At 33.9% G+C, this 23450-nt stretch overlaps 1 protein-coding gene and 1 long non-coding RNA gene across 2 annotated transcripts in view; one reads left to right on the forward strand and one right to left on the reverse strand.

The window, feature by feature from the left end:
- The window catches only part of LOC145684796 (uncharacterized), an 82709-nt gene that overhangs the window by 20350 nt on the left and 38909 nt on the right, over positions 1-23450 (forward strand). The gene's annotated exons all lie outside the window — the stretch shown is intronic.
- On the reverse strand, positions 3127-19037 carry LOC145684795 (cuticle protein 19-like). The gene is made up of 3 exons (XM_081757165.1): positions 18985-19037; positions 10346-10426; positions 3127-3453 (listed from the first exon to the last, which is right to left on the reverse strand). The coding sequence occupies exons 1-3, from the start codon at positions 19000-19002 to the stop codon at positions 3193-3195; spliced, it is 360 nt and encodes a 119-aa protein (XP_081613291.1). The 5' UTR covers positions 19003-19037; the 3' UTR covers positions 3127-3192.

Here is a 23450-nt window from a genome sequence, read left to right on the forward strand (position 1 = left end):
GTTTTTTTTTTCAAACAGGAGAATGACAATTCGAGAGCTTTCCGAAGAACTAAACATCTCGTATGTGTCCATGGAAAGCATTTTAACCGCCAACTAAATGGACAAATGGTTTCCTTCTTCACCACGAAAACGGGCCGTGCCACACCTTGCTTTTGATCCGCGAGTTTCTTGGCCGAAAAAAAAAAAAAAATCCTGTCTGTCCACTTCGCTGTGCTCTCCAGATATAGCACCTTGTCCTGACATTGAGAGGGCCACGGTAGAGTAGCTCAACGCCCTTTCAAAAGAAGCCTTCCTGAAATGCTTCATGTCATGGGTTCAACGTTGGGATAAGTGCATTGCTAGCTAAGGACAGCACTTTGAAGGAGATTAAATCAAATTCCATGTAAGCTTGTTACTTTGTTTCTAATAAAATTATTCACCGTAGTTTTTGATCACACCTCGTATTGCATCTTACAGAAATATAACGTTTAATGCTTGAATTTCATATTCATACGATATGCTGGCTTTTATGGATACTTTTGTTTTTTTTATTACTATTATAGGCGAAAGAATAGCAGATCTTTCATCTCCTTTAAGTAAACTTTTAAATTAATAGACTTATTTGAAATTGGCTCTTGTTCCTAAAGTTGCAAATAGGAAAACACGAAAGAAAAAAAAATCGTCTTTGAACAATGAATTTCAACATTATCAAATTTCTTTTGATATAAACATACTATTATACACAATTATGGAAATCAGTTTTTGTAAACCAATTATTACAAATATTAAGAGTTGTGTAACTACAGTTTTCTTTTTAGATCATATTGAATTTGTAAATAACCTTGAATGTAGTACTTGAAATATTGTACGATATTTAATGAATTGTATTTTGCACACACACTTCCTCTCTGTATAGGTGAGGTACGTCACAAGTAGATTTAGTGCCATGTTGTGTCATGTAAGCTCTAAGCTCAACTACAATATTATATTTTGATCAGCGGAGGTAGAAATGAAAGCAACGGAGAGTGAAAGTCGTGTGTTAACAAGTATAAAGACAACGTACGTATCTATTCACTTTCGCTCTCGAAGTCACTTCCAGTTGCAGCGTCTACAACCGTGAAGGACGTTTCGTTATCTGAGTGCTCTCAATGGCAAAAACAACAAAAGATTTCAGATTCTTTCGCTTTTTGTCCTCCATATTTCCCGCTCTCTTTCTCCCGCCTCATGAAGTTATCTTTTTTTTTTCTTTTCCTTTGTGAGTCCGTTGCAAATACGGAATTCAAGTTGCGTTTTATTTTTGATTTTGCTTTATTATTTTATTTTATTTTTCTTGTTTTGCCCTCTTTGCTGATCTAGTGGCTCCAGAGGTTCTTACGGACAGGTTTTATGGTGTAGGTTGCAGTCATGAGAATATTTAGGAGGCATAATTTTTCGCTGAAAATTATACAATCAAACTGGAGAATGATTGATTTTGGGGAGAGAATAGCAATTTTGGTACAGAATGGTAAGTTTTGGTGAAGAATGATACATTTTGGTGAAAAATTGTAAATTTAGGTGGAGAATAGTAAATTTTGGTGAAAAGTGGTATATTTTGGTGGAGAATGGTAAATTTTGGAGGAAAATAATACATTTTGGTGGAGAATGGTAAATGTTGGCTAAGAATGGTATATTTTAATGGAGAATGGTACATTTTGGCAGCGAATGGTAAATTCGATAAAGAATGGTAACTTTCGGGGAAAGAATAGTAAATTTTGGAGGGATGTTCACAACTGTGTTGCTGCGAGTGGCAATAACCGAGTGACCTGCATATCATTTCGTGAAGAATGGAATGTCAAATTTTGGCTTCTTTGACGGACGAAAACTTGATCCCTCTTTCCTAACAGTGGCTTGGGATTCATTATGGTCGTGTGATGTAGTTTGAGCGACTTGAAGCGTTAGACTGACGATCGTGAGCGAAATACGTCGTGGATTCGAGTTTCTCTGAAAAGGATTGCTGTTTCTAATCGTCCTGCAACTCGAGTCCCTGTCGAGTCTAGTAGTCTTGAAAAGTATAAGAAATAAAAAGTAAAGTAAGAAAATGGTATCGAGAAAGTTGTCTCGGTTGATCGGCTTTGGATCACGAAATACAGTTCATCGTGGGTTCGAGTCCCACTGGAACATGAATCATTTTAAATGTCCTCGAAGTTTGTTTCCATTGAATTTGAGTTTAGCGTCCCTTTCAGCAGCGAGGTTATATAAGATCTAGAGCTTAACGTGCAATTTCAACCACATGAGCTCCAAGAATTAAGCCCAGGTCTCTCGCGCCAAAGGCGCGCATGCTAATCATGTAACCACTAGGGAGCGCTTCTGTGTTCGTGTCTTTGTGTCTTAGTAAATTACATAGAATATTGATTAAAGTTAGATAGAAGGCCATGGAGACAAGTATCCTGATTGGAGGAGGGGCTAGCGCGATCAGGTGTTACCATTCGTGCGGGAGATCTGGTTTGCATCTCTGTGGGAGAGCGTAGAAATTCGAATTTAGGGTTTATTATTTTGGTTGGTATTCTGTCTTAAAATTTTAAGCCTACGTCTTACACAGCAGCATCGATGCTGAAAACGGACTCTAAAGTTCAATAAATTAACAACGACACAATAAATCAAACATAACCAAACACAAACAACTAAACAAAAAAGAACGAGGTAAACGAAACCAAACAAACAATAATAATAAAACGAAACCGTGTTGTTTTTAAGTTATTCCTCCATGTTGCGCTCTCTTGAAGTTAATTCATTATCCTCACTGGGTCTGAGTTCGATTCATAATGTAGGGATGTTTTTCCTGGTGTTGTCTCATCATCGTCAGGCAATTAGGGTTCTACTTGTAAAGAGTTAGCGAACTTCAGTCTAGAAAACCTGAAATGACAAAGGTAAAGGACGATTTTGCTGATCAATTAATGAAGACTTGTCTGACAGAAGGGTTATGACTGTAGAAAGTTTATTAGATTGGTTGATGTGGTTTAACATCATTCTTCAGCACCAAGTACATTACAAAAGCTATTGGTTGGTGAAAAGTTTAGGTAGAACTATAGCTTCGAAACAAATACAGGTCGTAAATGAATAATATAACGATTTATTTAAATAAAATATAATTTTACTACAAACAACAATAACATAAAATAAATGAATAATAAAATAACAAGAAATAAAAATACTATGAAACAGTGAGCATCGCTGCTATCTCAAATATCCTTTCGTGAAAAATGAAAAATCATAATTTGGTTTCTTTGATGGATGAAGACTTGGTCCCTCTTTCCTAACAGTGGCTTTGAACCCAGTATGGTCAGCATGGTAATCCACTATTCTAATACTACCATCAGGTTCCACTACGCTGTATTGCCCTTTTACCACATGGCCATCTCGAGATTCATAGTGATGTTTAACATCTCCTGTGTAATGGTCATTCACTGCATAGCTGTAATGGTATTTGGGGTATGACTGAAATAATAAATAAATAAATAAATAAATAGTGTATTTTACGCAACAAATTTTATTATGCACTTCAGATTTAAGTAAAAAAATTGTCTTCTCATTAAATAAGGATTTAGCTTCTTCAATAAATTATTCACAGGAAAATATAGAGTATAAATTCTCGGATATTCCCCCTGGGGGCGGGGTGGCTCAGTGGTAGAGCGTTCACCTCCGGTGCTTGGGGTCCCTTGTTTGATCCCAGCTCGCGCCGTGTGGACTTTGTGGTGGACAAACCCCGTGCTCGTGGTTTTTTTGGAGGTTCTTCCGTTTCCTCCCACTTTCTTTGTTCCACCATTTCACTCATCTCTCATCATCACCGTCTCCTTTAGCCTCACCGGCATAACCGTGGGACGTGAAACTTAAAGATTTCATTTTCTCGGTTATTCTCTAAATCATGGGATGTATCAGGGAAGGATTTTTGGTATTATTGCTCAAATAACTCTTTCACACAAGCCACACAGGCGCAGATATTGTTTACATTAGGGTTCTGTGATCTTTCTTCTTAATTGAGAACAATCTAGAAATAGAGTTTTCAGTTTTGAAATGGATCCTCTTATGCCCACCTCGGTTTCCTATCTTTTTGCAAAAGTAAGGGGAAAAGACATTCGGGATAATATATTGATCATACACTCTATACACTCGTCGTGCTATTATTATTCAGTCATAGCTATACTTACTCCCATTTGTAACGTTCTTCGTCGCTAGCTATGATTATAGAGGTCTATTATTGAGTCTCTACTTTCTTCTTACTCACAAAATCTTACAAATTAACTCATATGAATAAGTCATTTATAATGTCTATTAATTTCACTCCTTTTATTAATCGTCCAATGATTCTGGTAAGGGGGGTAATTGCCACAGCCACTGATGGAATTTGACAATATCTACAACTTTTAAACACTAAACATGGTTAAGGAGAGAAAAGAAGCAACCAAGGCAACTGTTTTAGTCAGTTTCTTCGAGAAGGATTAAAATGTGATTGAGAGGAAGAACCATCCCTCATTCCCGCTGCCGGTAATTCTCATCCTGTCTACGTCAAATGTTGTTGTGTATTTACGTTTTACTTATGTCAATAGTATTATTTTTCTTTTTTCCAGCGCAATGTCTTCAAATTTGTGCTGCGTCATTGGTCGTGTGCAGAAGGGACAGGAAACTTGACATGCTGGTTGAGCGAGAAACTATGAAAGCTGTTCAGATTATTATTGTTATTACAATAGTATAATATGTGACGAACACAACAAGTACAGTTATAGCTGCATTAGATGGGCAACAAATGATATTCTTTTTAACGTTATAGATTTTGCTTTACTCGGTTACACATGATAATTTATGACAAAGCACGGCATTTTCTTCAGTTTAATCTCCTTTATCCATTGATATAAACCATGTCTCATCTTTGGATGATATTATAATTGAACAATAAAGATATAAAGTTTAAAGATAATCATAATTGCGGGCTGTAGTCTATTTCATTAACCATCGAGTGTACTGTAATGTGTTTAGTGTCATAGTGAAGAAATTTTATGCGGGTGTGCTTAAGTATTAGTTCTATCTCAATAGGTGGCATAGGCACTGTACATCATCAACTTTTAAATTTACAGATAAAAAGTTCGAATAGGAACATGGCCTTTACGCAAAAATCAAAAATGAAAAACGACTCGAAGCTTTTGAAATGTGGTTGTGGAGAGAAATGGAGAAAATTAGCTGGGTGGAGCGGAAACCGAATGAGAGGGTGTTAGAAATAAAAGGAGAGGAAAGAACAATTTTAGATATTATTAAGAAGACAATGAAAAACTGGATGGGACATTGGCTAAGAAGGATTTGTATCAAAAGAGACATGCTAGAGGGTATGGTGGCAGGAAAGAAAGGGCGGGGCGAAGGAGACTCAATTAATGGACAATAAAACAGAAAAAAATGTACCTGAAGATGAAGAGTTTAGCGGAAGACCGTGGAACATGGAAGTTTATCAGTTGCGGCAAGTGACCTGCCAATAATGCCAGAATACCTTTCATAATTATTTATTCTGGACTTGGGCATCAAAATTTACACACACACACTTATACCGTTTTGTTCCGTTTGATGAGATCAATCGATTGGTGTATGTCTCATTAGGATGGTCCTTATTTTTCAGTTTCCGATTTTTTTTTGTTTGGGCCTTCAATGTGATCCCACATCAGACCAAAATAAACTATGAGAAAATTAGCTCAATTGAATAATATTAAATGGTGCTAAATCGACCTCAAGTTTTTAAATGTTTACAGTAAACTATTTGAGGCAAAGCTTAAATTGTTTTCCATTACGAAGAAAGAACACTAATCTTTCATCTATGTGTATTCGGTTGAACAAAGTGATATTATCATTAGTCTTCCATGTATTAAGTATAGGTCTTCAGTACAAGATTTGTTTACGTTTATGCATAAGTTCATTGCCTTTCGGTTTGTCCTAATTCATATATTAAATGCTGTGGTCGGTTAGATAGAGACGGAAGAACATTTTCTATTTTTTTTAAAAAGATCTTTTCGAGTTACAGGAATGTCCTAAATAGATGGTTCTAATGTGCAAAAATATTTCTATGCATATGACTGTATTGAGTTTTGGAAAGAAAGATATACAGAACAGAATGGTGTATAAAATAAAAGGATGTTAAATTTCAGGAATAGCGTTGTGATACTATTTTTTTTTTTAAGTCAAGTCATTAGGGTTTCTTTTAGTTATACAGGTAGCGTTCTCGTTTCTGGCTCGAGACTGCGTTAAGTTTCGATTCTTGCTTTATAGATAAGTCTCTTGGCTAGAACCAGGCCCGTAGCTAGCCCAAAAATGTAGGGGGGGGGCGGTAGAAGTTAGGGGGGACCGACCCAACCATATTATAGTTCATTTGTAAGCCTACCGTGAAAATTTTAGGGTGGCCAGCGAAAATTCAGGGGGGGGGGGGCACCCTAGCCCCAATGGATACGAGCTTGGCTAGAACCCGTGTGTGATATCATGATATATCTTACCATAAGAAATATCTAAAAAAGAGAGTAATAAATGCAAAAAAACAAAAAAACTTTAATAGTTCAAAATAATTATTTGTTAATCATAAGCATTATGTAGTCTAAAATATTTTTAAAAACCACGATAAGAGATAAATACGTCATATTTTCGGTGAAAGGACGAAGTGGCGTAACTTGAAAGCGCGATTTTGAGTTACGACCATCATCCATGTTTACTTAACCTGCTCTATTCACTATAAACAGTTCCATACCAGAATTCCTTTAATAACCAAGGTATAAACGTTCTGAAAATGAAGTACAGTATTTTGAAATGTGATCACGATAGAAAGTTGAACGAGACATTTCAAATCGCTCTCCAGTAAAATTATAAAAATCAATATCTGTCACTTCATTTTATCCACTGTACAAAACTTTCGAGAAATCGATTTCTTTTGTTGCACATTAATTTCTATACCTGTAAATGAACAAAGTAGGTTTTATAAAATGTAGAAATAATACCTGAACATATTAAATTTGATTTATGAGTTCAAATGAGAATTAACAAATCGTAAAGAATGAAAAACGATCCAAAAAGGACAAGAGATGTTTCGGAATTGGACAACTTATATGAAACGTTTAGTAAATATTTGATTATTTGATTATTTGATTATTTTATTATTTTTAAGATACAAGCATCTTAAAAATCTCAGAATTCTTAAGTAACAGGAACAAACTGAACAATAACATTTGAAATTGGATCTCTTTTAGTAATTCCATGTAAAATTGTTAAAAATTATGTTATACATAGGAGATACAAATTTATGTTATACATTTAATATCGTCTCAACGTATTAAGGGTAACTAACTGGGCGCGAGTGGAAGTGTTGCAATTGTGAATAAAACTTGGAGAGTGTTAGAACACGTTGCAAAAAACCGCATATCTTTATCTGCTATAGTTTACGAGCTATGTTTCATTCTAACTGTTACAGGACTTTGTGGGCACTGTGTACAATGTTAAACAATCAAATAAACAAACGAAAATTATCTGCAGATTGGCTTACAATATTGGTTATTTCCTCGATCGATTTTCCTTTTCAGAAGTTAGTTACCATATCTGTCACGTATCATGTAATAATGCATAAATATTAATTATAGATATGATAATTGGAGGATATGTATTGCATCAGTTGCTATTTCTATAATATTTTTAAACTTTCTTGATTGTTTGAATAGTTGTTGTCATATTGTTCTGCAAATCACATAGGAACGAATGTGCAATAATCCAATACCAAATATTGTGTTGAATCGAAATGTTTCTCTGTATTGCTAAATTTAATTTTAAAATCACTCTAGTGTTTTAGAATTATCCATGGAATGAACTAGTCTGGAATTATTCAGGTAAGATTTGTTTATTCATAAACATATCAGTTATTACTGGTATTGTAAATGTAAAGTATTTATCAGTAGCGAAACCTGTTTTGAAATACTCACAAAGTACTCTACTCATAAATCAAAGATAACATTTTGAACATTAAAATAATATGTTGTTGACAGCTGTATCAGGCACATGTCAGTTTCACTCAGCAGTCAACGCGTTAAATGCTTTTTGAAGTTCTGCTGATGCTTGCATTTCTTATAAATTTGCTTGCATTGTTGGTAAAAATTTAGAATAATCATAAAATAAAGTTTTATAAACAATGCTTTTATCAAATGCGCATTATATTTCAATGGAAAGGTAAACAAACACAATGTCCGTGTCTCAGTAACGAAACAATTACATGACAGACAGAGCGCCAGTGTGACTCTACAAACGTCAAAGATTTTCTTGTAGTATCCTGGAAGAAAGTGCACGCACAGTCTATCTCCATATTCTTCACAGCAGTAACCGTGAGAGCCTTGGAGGCGACTCACTTCTGGATGTGTTGGAAAACTGATTGTATTCCAAACTGAATAGCAGTTATAACAATTATATTGTGTAACTGGGCATAACATCCTCTATTCCCACATTAATGTACTAGTTCTCCTCAATAGTATTCTTCCACTGCACTGTATTCGACAGACTGCAAATAGAGATGACATCCTTCATTTTGAGCCACCAGATTCGCCAAATCTTTCTCCGTGTCATTTCCTTTCTTCGAGGGTTTGTTAAAGGTAGTACTTACATATTATAGTTGTTCGTGCCCGTCGAGGAGCTTTGTGATCGGATAATAAGTGCATTGCATTCCCATTATAGTTGACATGTTTCACCACGTCTGGTTTGAATTTGATTACTGTGTGGATGTGTGGTGTATGACACAAGGTGTATACATTGAAGGATTGTAATTAACACATAAGAAACTTGAACAGTGGTCGCTACTGGCAGTGTATGCTGTCTGTGTACTGTGAGAAATAAATTCATTTTTTACTTTGAAACCACACTTTCTTTTGTGTATATGTCTTGTATACACCAAGAAAAGGAGTTTTGTTCTTACTTTTGTTTAAAACCTTGGCTGAAAATACGATTTTTCAGGATACGGTTTACATTTCGTTAAATTGTATGTCAGATCTTAAATTGTTGCATATGAATGATATACTGATTTTGTTAGAAGACGTTTCTCTGGTGTGGGTGGCATACTGGCCCTTTCCGCTGGACCTCTGGTGGATATGGTCACAGGTTATATTTCGGGTGGGACAATCTTGAAATTTGAACGGATTACGGTGGCTCGAATTCCATCTTAAGCTGTAGTTTCATGTCTTATATACTGTTCATAAATGGAAGCCAATCTCAAGAAACAAACAACTTGTGTGGCATAATTCGGGTAAAATTAGTATGTCGTTCACGAACGTGTTTAGAGACCGGATGTTTAGGCATTAAAAACCTGGGAAATATGCAGGCAAATAGACACTTAAAATTTAAAAAATGAGGCAGTAAAATGTAACTCGAAATAATGAAGATAAATACTTAATACAATAAAGGAATAAATTAAAGTCATAGATAATGTTCAAAAACACAGAAATATACCTGTTTGTTAATATCTTCTTTTATTGTATGTATATAAAAACGATGCTTGACATGTATTCCATGTACATTTGGTAAACACATTCACTACAGCACTTTATCACTACACATAACAGTCCAAATTTTACATACTTTATCAGTACATACACCAGTCCAAAGTTTATGACATCTTATCAGTACAAACAATACTTATATTTCTCGGAAGAGGCAGAACCCTTTCTTGAAATACTAAATTATATATTTCCCCCAATAAAGTCTTATTTTGAAGAAAATGTATAGAGTTGGCAACATTAGGCACTAAAGCAACTATTTCGGCAGGAATGGGCGAAATAAGCAAAATACTCAAAATAAAATTGTTTTAAATTGAAACCATAACTCCCCATATACACTTTAAAACGTTATTTTTGATCATATCTTTAATATTAAAGAATAGGCATTTTGCCTAACATCCGATTTCTAATTATTATATATTATATTATTTATTGTCAAGAATGATAATGTTATTTGCCTATTGAATTTGTAAGTAGTAAATCACGAATTAAAAAAAAAAAAAGAAAAAATCGCAAATTAATCATCCAAGTTTAGAACATCCTCTTGTTTATTCGCCGTACTATATTCCTCTCAACAACTAGACACACCCACCACAGATGGAGTTTTCCAGTGGATACTAAGTCAAATTTTGAGCATGGCTCAGTGCACACTTGCGTCTTACGTAGTAAATTTGTGTAGTGTAAGTTATTCTTACTTAGATACTATCTTGTGCTTACTATTGTGTACCACATCAAATTTTTTCTATGTCAAAATTTCCAGCTAAAAATATTTAAAAAAAAAATGTTAGTACATTCCTAAAGGTAAACGAAAACTTATGTTATTGTATAAAGCTACTTACAATGTAGTCAACATGTGGGGGTTCATAGTATCCTGCCATTGCTATCGAAATTGCAGATGTAGTCAACGTTAAAATTGTCCCCTGGAAAACGAAAAATAATAATTTATTAATAAATCAATCAATATTATTTGAAATCTTTGTTAAGGACCTCGCCTCTTAACAATGCAAGTAGTTAGAGGAACTTACAGTTATTATTTATTCATTAACCCTTATTTTAAATGATGAAGTCAAGGTATTTTTTACGTTTCTTATTCTAATGTGTTGATGTCAGAATTGCAAAAGAAGGGAACAAGTACAAAATACATAGAAATAATATTATAAAAAAATAAATGAAAGAAAAAAGAAAGAAGGAAACACAAATAAAAAAGAGCAGAATTTCGCTGGCATTGACTACTGGTAATATATCCCAATAAAATATGCTTTTAACTTCATTGGGTCCATTTAGTTGTAGAGCGAATCTTCAAATTTGAATTTTAATAGCTCAGAATTTTGTCCAATTTTTGTCCATTTTTGTTCAACCAAGAAAAAGTTTGTACCATTCAAATAAACGAGAGAGGACCATTCCAAAATTTGGCCACTTCGATTTCCTATAGTGCGACATCTTCAAATTCGAATTTAACTAGCTCAGAATTTTGTTTAATTTTTGAACGTTTTTGTACCATTAAGATTTTAAAATTTGTACCACTTCGATCACTTGTAGTGTATCTTCAAATTCGAACTTTAACTTGCTCAGAGTTTTGTCCAAATTTTTGTACAGTTTTATACCACGAAGAAAAAAAAATGCACCATTCAAATTAACAAAGAAATGCCATTTTAAAATTTGAGCCACTTCAATCGCCAAATTCTGAGCTAGTTAAAATTCAAGTTTGAAGATGTCGCACTATAGATGATCAAAGTGGCCCAAATTTTGAAATGGCCTTCTTTAGTTAATTTGAATGGTACAAAATGTTTTCTTGGTTGGACAAAAACGGACCAAAATTGGACAAAATTCTGCGCTAGTTAAAATTCAAATATGAATAGGAATGCGCACGAGACAAGATTTGAGGCTGTCTCGTCTCGAAAATGTGCTGTAAAAGAGATGTCTCGACTCGAAAAATGTATATGTCTCTATTGGAAGAGCTGTGTCTCGACTCGAATTTTGTCAGGAAAATTCTGTCTCGACTCGTCTCGTGCGTATCCCTAAATATGAAAATGTCACACTACAACTAAATGGACCCAACTTAATTTGATATGGAGAAATAGTTGACAAATTTTAATATGTATCAAAGCTGTATTACATCTATTGTTAAAAAAATATAATATTTTTTAAAAATAAATTAATGACTCAAGAAAATATATTTGTGTAGACTAAGAGGTTTCTAAGAATCGAAATTGATGATTGAAGGACTCAGTTTAATCTGTTTTTATAAGACGAGTTCTGTCTTGTCTCGTGTGTAATACTAATTATACATACAGTAACATGCTCACACAAGGCATCGAAGGTCGACTATCATGGTATGTGTACATTCTGCAAGCTCTTAAAATGTACATTTGTTTTTGTAACTTGAAATGTTTAATTCATAATTTGAAACTTTTTTTTTTTTTGATTCATAACCAATATTAATATGAATATACCAAGTATCCATGTATAAAACGAAATCAACTTTTAGAGTCTAAAAATTTGCAACTACCAAATATGGAGCGAAACGTGTTCTCTTTGTGAAATAAATATTGCACAAATTTCTTTATCCTTTTTCTGGGAATTAAGAAAACTAGATGTTTCGAAATATTGTTTGACAGATAAACATTTTATTTTGTTGTCTTCGTGGAATGAAAGTAGTATGACTTCTTTCTTTGCAGTGCAGATAAGCAAAACCTTCAGGCTTTACCTTCTGAATCGCCTGTGGTTTCGCTTGAAGGTATAACATCATACACCTAACAACACCTCTGGAAAGGAAATTCAAAGCGATTTTCTCTTTAGTTTGACTTGGGTAAAAGAATTTCTAGAATTAAAAAAAAAAAATCCGTATACCGGAAGTGTCCCATTAGCATTTCACAACGGTTGAAGATGCAAGTAAAATTTAAATTTGTATTTGTCCCGCATTTATGTAGATAACATGATAATTTATGAACGAAAATGTATTCGTCGCGTATACATTTGCAAGATCTTAATTTTTGGAAATCAAGTGTTTACAACATTGAATAGTGAAAATATTACCAAATCCTAGTTTACGTTTGCTCGATATTACTGTTATTTCTCTGTGGGGAACTGTGTCATATTTGTGACACTGTTAGGTTGATTAATTGTCTAATTCAGTGTTTCTCAACGGTTGAAGATGCAAGTACCGTCGCGATATACTGATGTGTCGCGATATACTGATGTGTCATGTAGTTCCCTAGGGTGTATCGCAAAATTTTAGAGTTTAAAAATTTTAAATAATTTAGTAATAATTAATTAAAATCGAGACAGCCTGTACCAGCGGCAGCAACGATGTTCAGTGCCACATAGAGTTATTATAAAAACTAATTGGTTTCACTATTATAATAGATATTATTCTTGATAATTAGAGTATCAAACAATGTGTCACAATGTCCTGATCGTTTAGTAAAATGTGCCGTCAGTCAAAAAAAAAAAAAAAAAGATTGAAAACCGCTAATTGATTGAAGTTTAATGTTGCTTTCCGGTACCATTTTAATACAAGAGACAGTGGCATAGTCAAGGGGTCTGACCCAGCACGAGTCTTCCCTCATACATTAGTACAGTGATAATGAACGTTCATTCTGCTTATATGAAGTATGTTCTATTTGTGATCTCGATTTTACGATTTTTCTATAGATCTCGATGAAAGCATATATGAGCTTATAATTTTTCTCCAGGTATATATATATATATATATATATATATATATATATATATATATATATATATATATATATATATATATATATATATATATATATATATATATATATATATATATGTCTGTGTATACGTGGTATTTTTATTCCTGGGTAACTACTAACTAGGGGTATTCGATAAGGCTGATGGCCCATCGAACTTCGGGAGTGAAAATTTATCGAGTTGTCATCGGTTACTCGAAACCGTTCGAGTATTTGAAATTATCGAAGTTTCGAGTATTATCGAAAGTTCGAATATTATCGAAGTTTCGGATATTATCGAAAGTTCGAGTATTATCAAAGTTTCGAGTGTCGAAGATTTGTGGGAAGAAACTTTTCTTTCACTTTATTTGAAGAGAGGCAACTTTTAAACTGAACACCCTGCAGATGTGTAGTACATATTATGTGCACCTATGATAAAATAGATTGCATTGTTTCTTTTAAACACTCCGATAAAAGTTCGAGTGTCTCGAACATTTCGAGAGTCTTGATCACTTTGAGTATCTCGAAAGTTCGATAATTCGATAAAATTAAAACTCTTTATCGACAAAACGGTTTTGAAATTTTATCGAATTTTTATCGGTTACTCGATTATCGGAACAGTCCTACTAAGAAATTTGATGGTTGGTAGCCCACTGTCTAACAAATAAATATCCCCAGTCTTATGCCCTACAAACAGCTCTAACAGTTCATATAATGTTGGTTTGTATGTTTTATTTAATATATGAAGTCAATTTCTTACGAAGATTGAAGTTATGCTCATTTATTGAAGATGGACTTGTTCTAGATTTAAACCCAGAATTAATTCTTCATATGATTTATTCTACATTACAAGAAGAAGATGAAAGTAACAATTTTAAATTAATTTAAACATATATGAGTTTGTTTATTAAAGAAACACAGAAGAAATATTAGTGTAGAAACGAGTTATCATTTTTTAAAATTATATATCCTGAAGAAAATAATAGTTCGAAAGTCTATTATTATACCCGAAGGAAGCTCAAACCACAATCTGGTAATATCCTACCTTAAAGTAGAATTAGAACCACTACTCTGATTTGTATCCGACGCAAATACCTTACTGGAAATCGAACCCAGATTAGCTTATTATTTGAAATAGAAGTGCAGCCGTTCTAAGGTGCCTCTTACTGCCTTGTAATTTTGGAAAACCTTATCTTATTATCGTCATTTTTTTTTGCCTTATTGGCAGATTACTTACTGCAAACTGAGCAACTTCCATGTATCACGACCTTCAGCCAATCTTTTCGGCACCACGTAGGGATTTTGTTTCCATTCTGTCTATCAACTGCAGTCTCTTTTGCTTTCTTCCTCTTTTTCCTGCCATTGTATCCTTCTAAGATGTGCCTTATATCATACAGCTTCTTCTCAGCCAGACCCAAATCAGTTTCTCTTAATTTCTATAATTAAATCTAAAATTGGTCTTTCTTCCTCTATCATTTCAAGTGCTTCCTTGTTAGTTTTCTGATCAACTCCAAATATTTTTTCAGTTCTTCTCCACACGAACATTTTCAGAGCCTCCATTTAAAAAAAAATAAAAATCGTAACTCGTTATATTACAATTTTTAGAGGGGGCTCGATTGCTCAGTGTTAGAGCTGTTATGTCTGGTGTGTGAAGTCCCTGATACGGTTCTCAGCCAAATTTCCGGTTCCCGGCCGTTTGTGGTGGATAACATCGTGCCCATGGGTTTTCTCGGAGGTATTTCCGTTTCTTCTCACTTTCTTATCCAGATAGCACGAATACTTGCGGCAAATTTTTGCTTCGTTTAGTGGAGCAAACAATCTGAATGTTTGCGAAGGCAAAATTTCTTAATATTTATTACAAGCTTTCAATATGATCTGCAAATTTTTACTGATTTGTAAAAATAAATTCACCACTGCAATTAACTTGCATCTTTTTTGAAAATATAGCGTTGAAAGTTTGCCGTCGCAAATAGTCGCATCGTACCCAGAATTCACTTCGCTACATCAACTGTGACAAAACAAGCCGGAAGTGAGAATCGAGAAAAGCCAATACATCAGAGGACTCCAGAATAAACTCACTGGTTTCTTATCACATGTTTTTATTGACCCAGGCTGCCTGACGTTATTTTGTGAATGTGTGTGAAAGTAAGTACAGGGGTATGATCGTTGAGTAAGTAGATAAATTGCGAATTCGTTAAGTATAATTTGAAATTTAAGTACGCTTATCCACAGACAAAGGATATATCCTGCAATCCTATATCCTTTGTTTGTGCGTTTATCGTTCGTAAGTTTTTTTATATTTGGCAAGTAGCGAAAAATGTTTAGTGCATGCCACTAAGAAAAGACGGATCCACATTATAAAAATTTTGATGTTCTATAAAGTTAGGTTTCACTCTTTTTTTTGTTGCCGGGTTCGCTTATAAGCAGATTATTTTACTAAATGGAATAGTTATTTTTACATGTTGAGTGTGTTCTATCTGTGCTTGATGCGAAATCAGGTTGATTCGAGATAGGAAGGTTGCAGAATTCAAAATTTTGATATTTTCTTCCATTTTCGCACAATTTTCAAACTCAAAAAAAGTTGTGGAAAGCGTTTTGAAGAGACTTCAGAAACTGGCATCTGGTATTAAGTATTATTATATATACACAACAACTTGCTTTTCTCAACTTTTTTCTATAAAACAGTTTTTGTTAATCCCCTTACGCATTCTGTAATATGATTACTAAGTATTGCTATAGTTTGTAGTACATTGTCATTCTAAAGTCAAAACCAAGCAATATATATATATAATGCCCTTTATTTACCGTTTAGAATTTTTTAATGTTTCATCCTAATCATCTTATAGTTATTTTTATATGCTTGCCCTCACATATTCTAATACGGTTGTGCCATTACCATGATTTTCACTGTTTTTTTTCGACATGACAATTTAGAAAAGGCTTAATCCTTTGTTCTTGGAGCCATCTGGATGCCGCCATGTTTGTTTATGCATTTGGAAGTGTCTGTTTTCCCTTGTGCATTATCTTCGAGTATAATGTGTTGTTATTGGGTAATTTGTCGTCAATTGCTACTTTGCTGAGCGATTGTGCAGCCGACTCCGTAATCCGTAAAATTTTGGATTAAAATGCACAGGCCAAATTCGTTGAAAGGTCAAATTTATTAGATTTGTTTCAGTGGCTCGCTTTTAAGTCGAAATCTCCCTACGAGAAACCAGAGAAAATTTCCGTGTCCATTACAAGAGTAAGTGATGGAATAAACGTTGATGTAATCTTCAGAAATATTCAGGTTTAGGCGTTTTCTATTGCATTTTTTTAGTATTTATGTATACACATATATAAATTAAATGACGTTAAAATAGTCGTTTATAAGTTACTTCTTATTTCATGAACAAGAAAAGTGCAGCTGGAAGGTAGCAAACTACCTTCTATATTTACTCTCTCCAAAAGGATGTGGGCTGATAAGGGTCATTTTTCGCCCATCGAACACCAGAAAAATGTAAAGTGTCTGTAGAGGCTAGATACATTTTGTTCACTCGTAGGTCGAAAGACATACTGAAACAAAATAAATTGATCCTCATATCAAAGCTTACGTTGCGTTATATTATTACCAGTCTGGTTTATTTGGGTTCATCGAAACCTTCTTACTACAAGCCTACGTCAACGACAGCAAACATTGTCAAAATGACGCAAAACTACCTCTTTTTGGGCACCAATTTCTATGACTTATTTTCTTTCTCACGTATCTGTTATATTCACATACAAAACATGTCTTCCAGTATACAGACATTGCAAACTTGTCTGAGTTGGACTCTTCATTTTTCCAGTGTTCGATGGGCAAAAAATGACCCTTATCAGCCCATCTCGTTTGATTTTTTTGTATAGTTGTACTAGTTTCAAGACAATTGCTGCAAATTTTGACTAAGATATGTAGAAAAACTCTGAAACTAGTGAGGTACAAATCACAATATAGACTGCTTGGGATTTAAAGACTATTAAAGCATACGAAACACAATGTCTCATTCCGATTACATTTAGGCAGAACCTGGAAATAACAATGAAAAATATCTTTTAATCGTCATAGGTGATTACTCCATAAATGCAACCGGAATGGTAGATTGTGTTTTCTATGTTTTAATAATATTAAATCGCAAGCAGTTAATATTTTGACTTATACCTCGATCACTAGTTTCAGAATTTTGATACATATTTTAGCCTTATACCAAATTTGCAACAAGCAGTACCTTCTAAATTTGCTACAAACATTACCTTCTAAATTTGAAACAAACATTACCTTCTAAATTTGAAACGAACATCAGTTTATAAATTTGCACCAAATATACCTTATAAATTTGCAACAAACATTACTTTATAAATTTGCAGCAAACATTATCTGATACATTTGCAGCAAACATGATCTTGCGATCATGAGAACACTTTCTGTAATGTTGCTGCAAACCTTTTAATATTTTCACCAAATTTATCAGCTCCTTTTCAGAAATTTTGTCAAAGAAAATTTACACAAAATATTTGCAGCAAAGTCCTGGCAAACTTTCTTGCTGTACAGTCGCAAACATTTCGTTTGTATTGGCAGATGTTTTCCTTTTCTGAGGCAACTTTGCTGCAAACTAAGCCAGCGTCATCTTCGTCATTTCCATTGAACTTTCGGCAAATTTTCTCATTTGAAAAGGCAACTTTTTAGTTTGCCTTTGCAAATTTTTAAAAATTTTTAAAAATTTTTCTGTGCTATCTGGGATTGTACCAATTATTCCACCATCATTCACTTGCCTTAATCATCGTCTTCCTTAACCTAAATGGCATAATCGTGGGATATTAAACTTGAATATTTCACTTCACTTTTTAATATTTCTGTCCTATACAATACAACATTTCATGCAAAACACTTTAAGTATTATTTTTTTTCTTCCACAGGAGAGACTTTTCTTCATAAATGATTCTTTTGTGACATTCCACTAGTTGATTTTTATTTCAAGTTCGCATTTCATGTTCTCACTAATAAGATTGCCTAGGCATCAATAATAAACAATTACCTTTCTATATTAGTAACTAGTTGCCTATTATTCTCCCACTTCTATATTTAATTCCAATGGCTTCATTGTAATCACTACTGATTTTGTCTATGTAATGTTTATTTTGATCATATATTGTCCTTCGAAAATTATTTTTCTCTAGCATTGAGGACGGGAATAATGAACGGGAAACGTTTAATTTGTGTGACATGCTAATCCTTATAATGAACATTTACACTAATAGAGATCGCTATCTGCGCTATTGCTTTCCTGCCTTACACAAATATATATCGCTACCTTCACTATCCTTTTCTGCCTAACGCAAATAGATATCGCTACTTGCGCTGTTGCTTTCCTGCCTAACATTAATAGATATCGCTACCTTCGCTATCCTTTCCTGCCTAACACAAATAGATATCGCTACCTGCCTATCGTTTTCCTGTCTAACAGAAATAGATATCCCTACTTGTGCTATTGCTTTTCTGCCGAACGCTAATAGAGGTGGCTAACTGCACAATGAATTTTAAAACTATTTAGGTAATTCACTGATTTATAAATACTAGTCAGTCGTATGAATGACATTCTATATTAGCTATTTGCTTTGTTTCAATGCAGCTAAGATTATGTTTTAGACCGTACTCGAGAGTTAAGAGATCCATCTAGCCCAGGTTGTACTGCTGCTGCCCTGTATTAAACTATAGTACTTGGAAAGAAACATATGTGAAACAATCAAGATAAACTATACGTACTTACTGCTAACAGAGACATCATTTGAGCGAACCATCCACGAGATGCGTTCCTGCTTCTTTGACTACAAATTCATAATAATCGTGCGTCACACCTTGTCGGTGCTATATATTTCGGTCACGTTTTTATGAATATGCGTGTCGCATACATAGTGCGTTTTGTGTAATAAGAATAAAGCATTTACTTTATTTAAAATAATTCAAAGGAAACTCTACATATAATTTTTTTGACACTGTTCGTAAAGACAAAAGTTACAGTTCATGTTTTTAATTTTCTCTTACGAAGACATGAAATAGAATTGAGTAACAAACACTTTGCATGTTAAGTCACAATTGAATGTTTGTCTTTTTATTTTAAATAGCAACACAAAAATTACATATGTGGGATGTACGGTTAAGTTTCATATTTTGCGGAACATAAACGAACAAACACATAGTGTCCATGTCTTTTATCTGTAGAAAGTGTTTCTAAGCTGATTCAGTATTAATGTTTCTTCTTGTTTTTATTACCTTGTATGTATTATTTACGTGTGATTTATAACTTCATTTGTTATTATTTGAAAGCATTCTCTTAAATTTGAATTAATACTTTTGGAAACCCATAACCATTTGCATTGTGACGTGATTTTCTTCATAGAGTGAAATACATATTTACTGAATTATACTCGTTTTAATAATTAAATCATAGACGCATTATTATTATTATTATTATTATTATTATTATTATTATTATTATTATTATTATTATTATTATTATTATTATTATTATTATTATTATTATTATTACCATAATCCTGAATATATTGTCACCATTGGCAGGACACTTGAAGCAAATGGAGGTACGGCTTCACACTTATCGACACTTCGAGATATACAGAAAGTGACAGGGGTTCCTCAGGGGCGTCATTTGAGGAGAGCAGGAGGTCCTAATTGCCTCTCACTGAGTTTAAGAAATACATACAGCATTTTGTAAATCAATTGTATAGTAATATACTAATAGAAAGCATGAAAGCTTTATATGAGTGAATTACCTTTCCCTTCCTTTCAAATAAATCTATGCTGCTGGGTTAGCCATCTCTCCAAAGGACTTGGTCACAGCCGCCTAAATAAATCATTCGTCTCCAGAACTTTACTACTTTCTCCAAAAATAAATAAATCGATCAATAAAAATAAAAGAAATATGCTTGCCATATTTACCACTCTTCAGTCTGATTGTGTCATTTTCAATGAAAAAAAAATATGTCCTCAAATATTCTAATGGGGGCAACCTGGACCTTAAAACCTATCTATGGGCATCTCTGGAATGTAGCCAGAAACACTCACCGACCATTTCCCCCGGTATCCATTTTCCAAAGGCTGGTTGAACCCAGGGGTAAAAGTGAGGGGGAACGAGGGAGACGTCGTACCCCCACCTCCAGAAAATATTTAGGGCGTCCCTTAGTTCCCAAAAAATACAATGGGCAAAGATAGGCGGGGGGACGGCGCGACGTCATACAGCTACCTACCATCCCCCTTCCTTTTCAGATCTACTTTTACCCCTGGTTGAACATCTAAGTAGCATTTGGATGAGTAAAATAAATATCTTACTTGCAGCATGGATCGAAGCCCAGGTTGTCCGGTCGGTAGATTGACTGTATCAGATCAGCTCTACCTTTTAACTTACCTTCATAATAGTTGAATTGATTTTAACGTCCTGTTCAGAAGTGAGGCTATATGAGACGTGGACCTACTGATTAACGTGGAATTTGAACCACATGAACTCCAGCCGGGAATCGAACCTAGGTCTCCTATGCCAAGGGCGTATATGCTAACCGTTTAGTCACCAAGGATCTCTACCTTCATAATAATTTTAATCACAATATTATTAATTTTGAGGAATATAAAGTACTATATAGCAATGTATAATATTCTATGGTATTAGATCATCCTCTAAATGATCTAAGAGTCGGAATCAACTAATATATATGGTTAATATTGATTGTATTAGTCAATACTTTTTACTCGTGCAGGAAGCACAATACTACTCTCACGCATGTAGATTAATAACTCACTGATTCTAGTTTAACATCCCTCTTCGGCACCAAGGTTAAGTTAGACGCTACCTAGCGCTTAAAGTGGGATTCAAAGCTACACTTGGGTCTTTATTTTCTGTTTCTACTTCACTGGGGATTAAATTCAGAAAAAGACATTCTATTGTCGTTTGACCACGTACAGATATTATGGGGTCTGTCAATCCGCAGGGAACGACACATAATTTTGGTATATTAACAATAGCTTAAGACTAAAAATGTCAACACTATCTTCTAAAATCCATTTGTTGTTCGGCTTACGTTCTGCGTGAGCATTACCTAATACACGAAAAGGAAAGTATTCGTGTGTGTGATCGAATCACGGGAAGACGGCTGAATGAAATGAACCAATTGAAATGAATTTTTGCGTCTAGTTATAAACTACCTCGAGCTAGGTGTTTTTTATAATACTTCGATTAAAAGACATAACCTAATGGGGGTAAAAAGGATTAAAAATTAATGAAAAAGCAGTATCTCACAAAGCCATCAAGTTAGAGAGATATAACACGGTGTACGTATATAAACTCCTAATTAAAAATAACACGTGTTCCACGTGTTTTTAAATATCTCGTTTAAAAGGGGTGAATTTGATCTATCCATCTATCTATCTATCTATCTATCTATCTATCTATCTATCTATCTATCTATCTATATATATATATATCTATATATATCTATATCTATATCTATATATATCTATATATATATATATATATATATATATATATATATATATATATATATATATATATATATATATATATGCTACATTCTATTGTTGATGATCATTTCACAGGAAAGCAGATACGTTTGAAATGAATTTTGTACCATTGTTAGAACCTACCTCCAGCTAGGTTCTTTACTATGTCATTTTGATTCAAAGGCGTATCCCGAGAGGTAAAAAGAGTTCGAAATATATGGCAAAAATCATAGTATGTCATTAGTACTTCAAATTAGGAGGATGAAATTTGGTGTATAAACTCTTCATTAGAAATAGATGGATCCTTGTTTTTGACCGAGTTTCGAAATTTCTGTTTTAAGGGCGAAGGAGACATTTTCTATAATTTTCATCTTCACACTCAAATCGACGCTGTCTTTTGTTCGTGATCAGTGATCACATACCGGCAAAACAGTTGAAAAGTTTGAATTTAATTTTGGAAGATAGTACATATGAGGAATGTATTTCCAAAACATGCTAAATCGTTTTTTAGAATTCTTCAGAAAGGGCAAAAAAATCTATATCGTTTTATATTGAAACACTATCTCAAGTGATGTTTCAAAGAGAATTTACCACGGAAAATAATGTGTCTTAACAAAAGAATAATTAGAAAACTTAACGTAAGAGGTTCCATAGTATACTCTTCCATATTCAATTCAAAATCAGACATTTTTGGATTTTGCATGTTTTGGAAATACACTCCTGATATATTGAGCTAAGCTTTCATCATGTTATTCTGATTAAAAGGCGCATCGTGAGGGGTGAACCTAGTCATTTAAAAGAACCACATAATCAGCGTTCTTTGAGACCAATAATTGCAGGAACGTAATAAGTAATATCGTATCATAAAATTGTGGCCAACATCAGAAGAGTTGCGGTTTAACGGTAGGTTCAACGGTCATGTTTAACGGTAGGAAGTAGTTAAGTCCAAACCAAGCGTATCCATACTCCGAATGACTTGGGAGCAGACCCTAATTTTACCATTCTTCTTCTGAAAACATATAATTCTAGTTTCCAAATTCGTCATTCTTCAGCAGAAACATTAACATTCTACTCTTCAAATTTACCACCCTTCTCCACAATTACAATTCCCTTCTCAAAATTTACAATTACACCGACCAAATTTAACAATTTTCCCCCAAATTTATCATCTTTTCCTCAAATTTATCATTCTTTACACCAAAATTAACCATTCGCCCCCCAAAATTATCATTTCTGTCTCACATGTTTCGTTCTCTCTTCCTACTATTATTTCCCCCCCAAAAAATTACGTTCTTTCAAATAATCTACTAATGCAATCTGCGCCCTAAAACCCGCTGTTCGCACTCCTGTTGCGGATCATACACATCTAGGAAAATTCACCAGACAGAACTCCGCCTATCACATAAAATATGGGAGGGAAGTGACCTATAAAAATGTATTATTTTCTTCAAATCGCCAAATGTTCAAGCTTTATGTTACCACCACCATCCCTTCTACATCCCGACCGGCGATATTGAAGTATGGTACTCTCATCGGACCGTGATTCTAGAAATAGGTGCCCCAGATGGTGATTAAGCTCTGCAGTTAGTTGTGCTTCATTAATTGTACAGTTCTTTTGTGAAGGTCTTCTTTCTTTAATATTCGTCAATCCTTTTCCCTTAATTACTTTGTTTTTGCCTTCTATACTAGTCTTTCGTGACGACA

Source organism: Thermobia domestica, chromosome 5 (genome assembly GCF_964235325.1).
Source record: "Thermobia domestica chromosome 5, izTheDome1.hap1.1, whole genome shotgun sequence".
NCBI lineage: Eukaryota > Metazoa > Arthropoda > Insecta > Zygentoma > Lepismatidae > Thermobia > Thermobia domestica.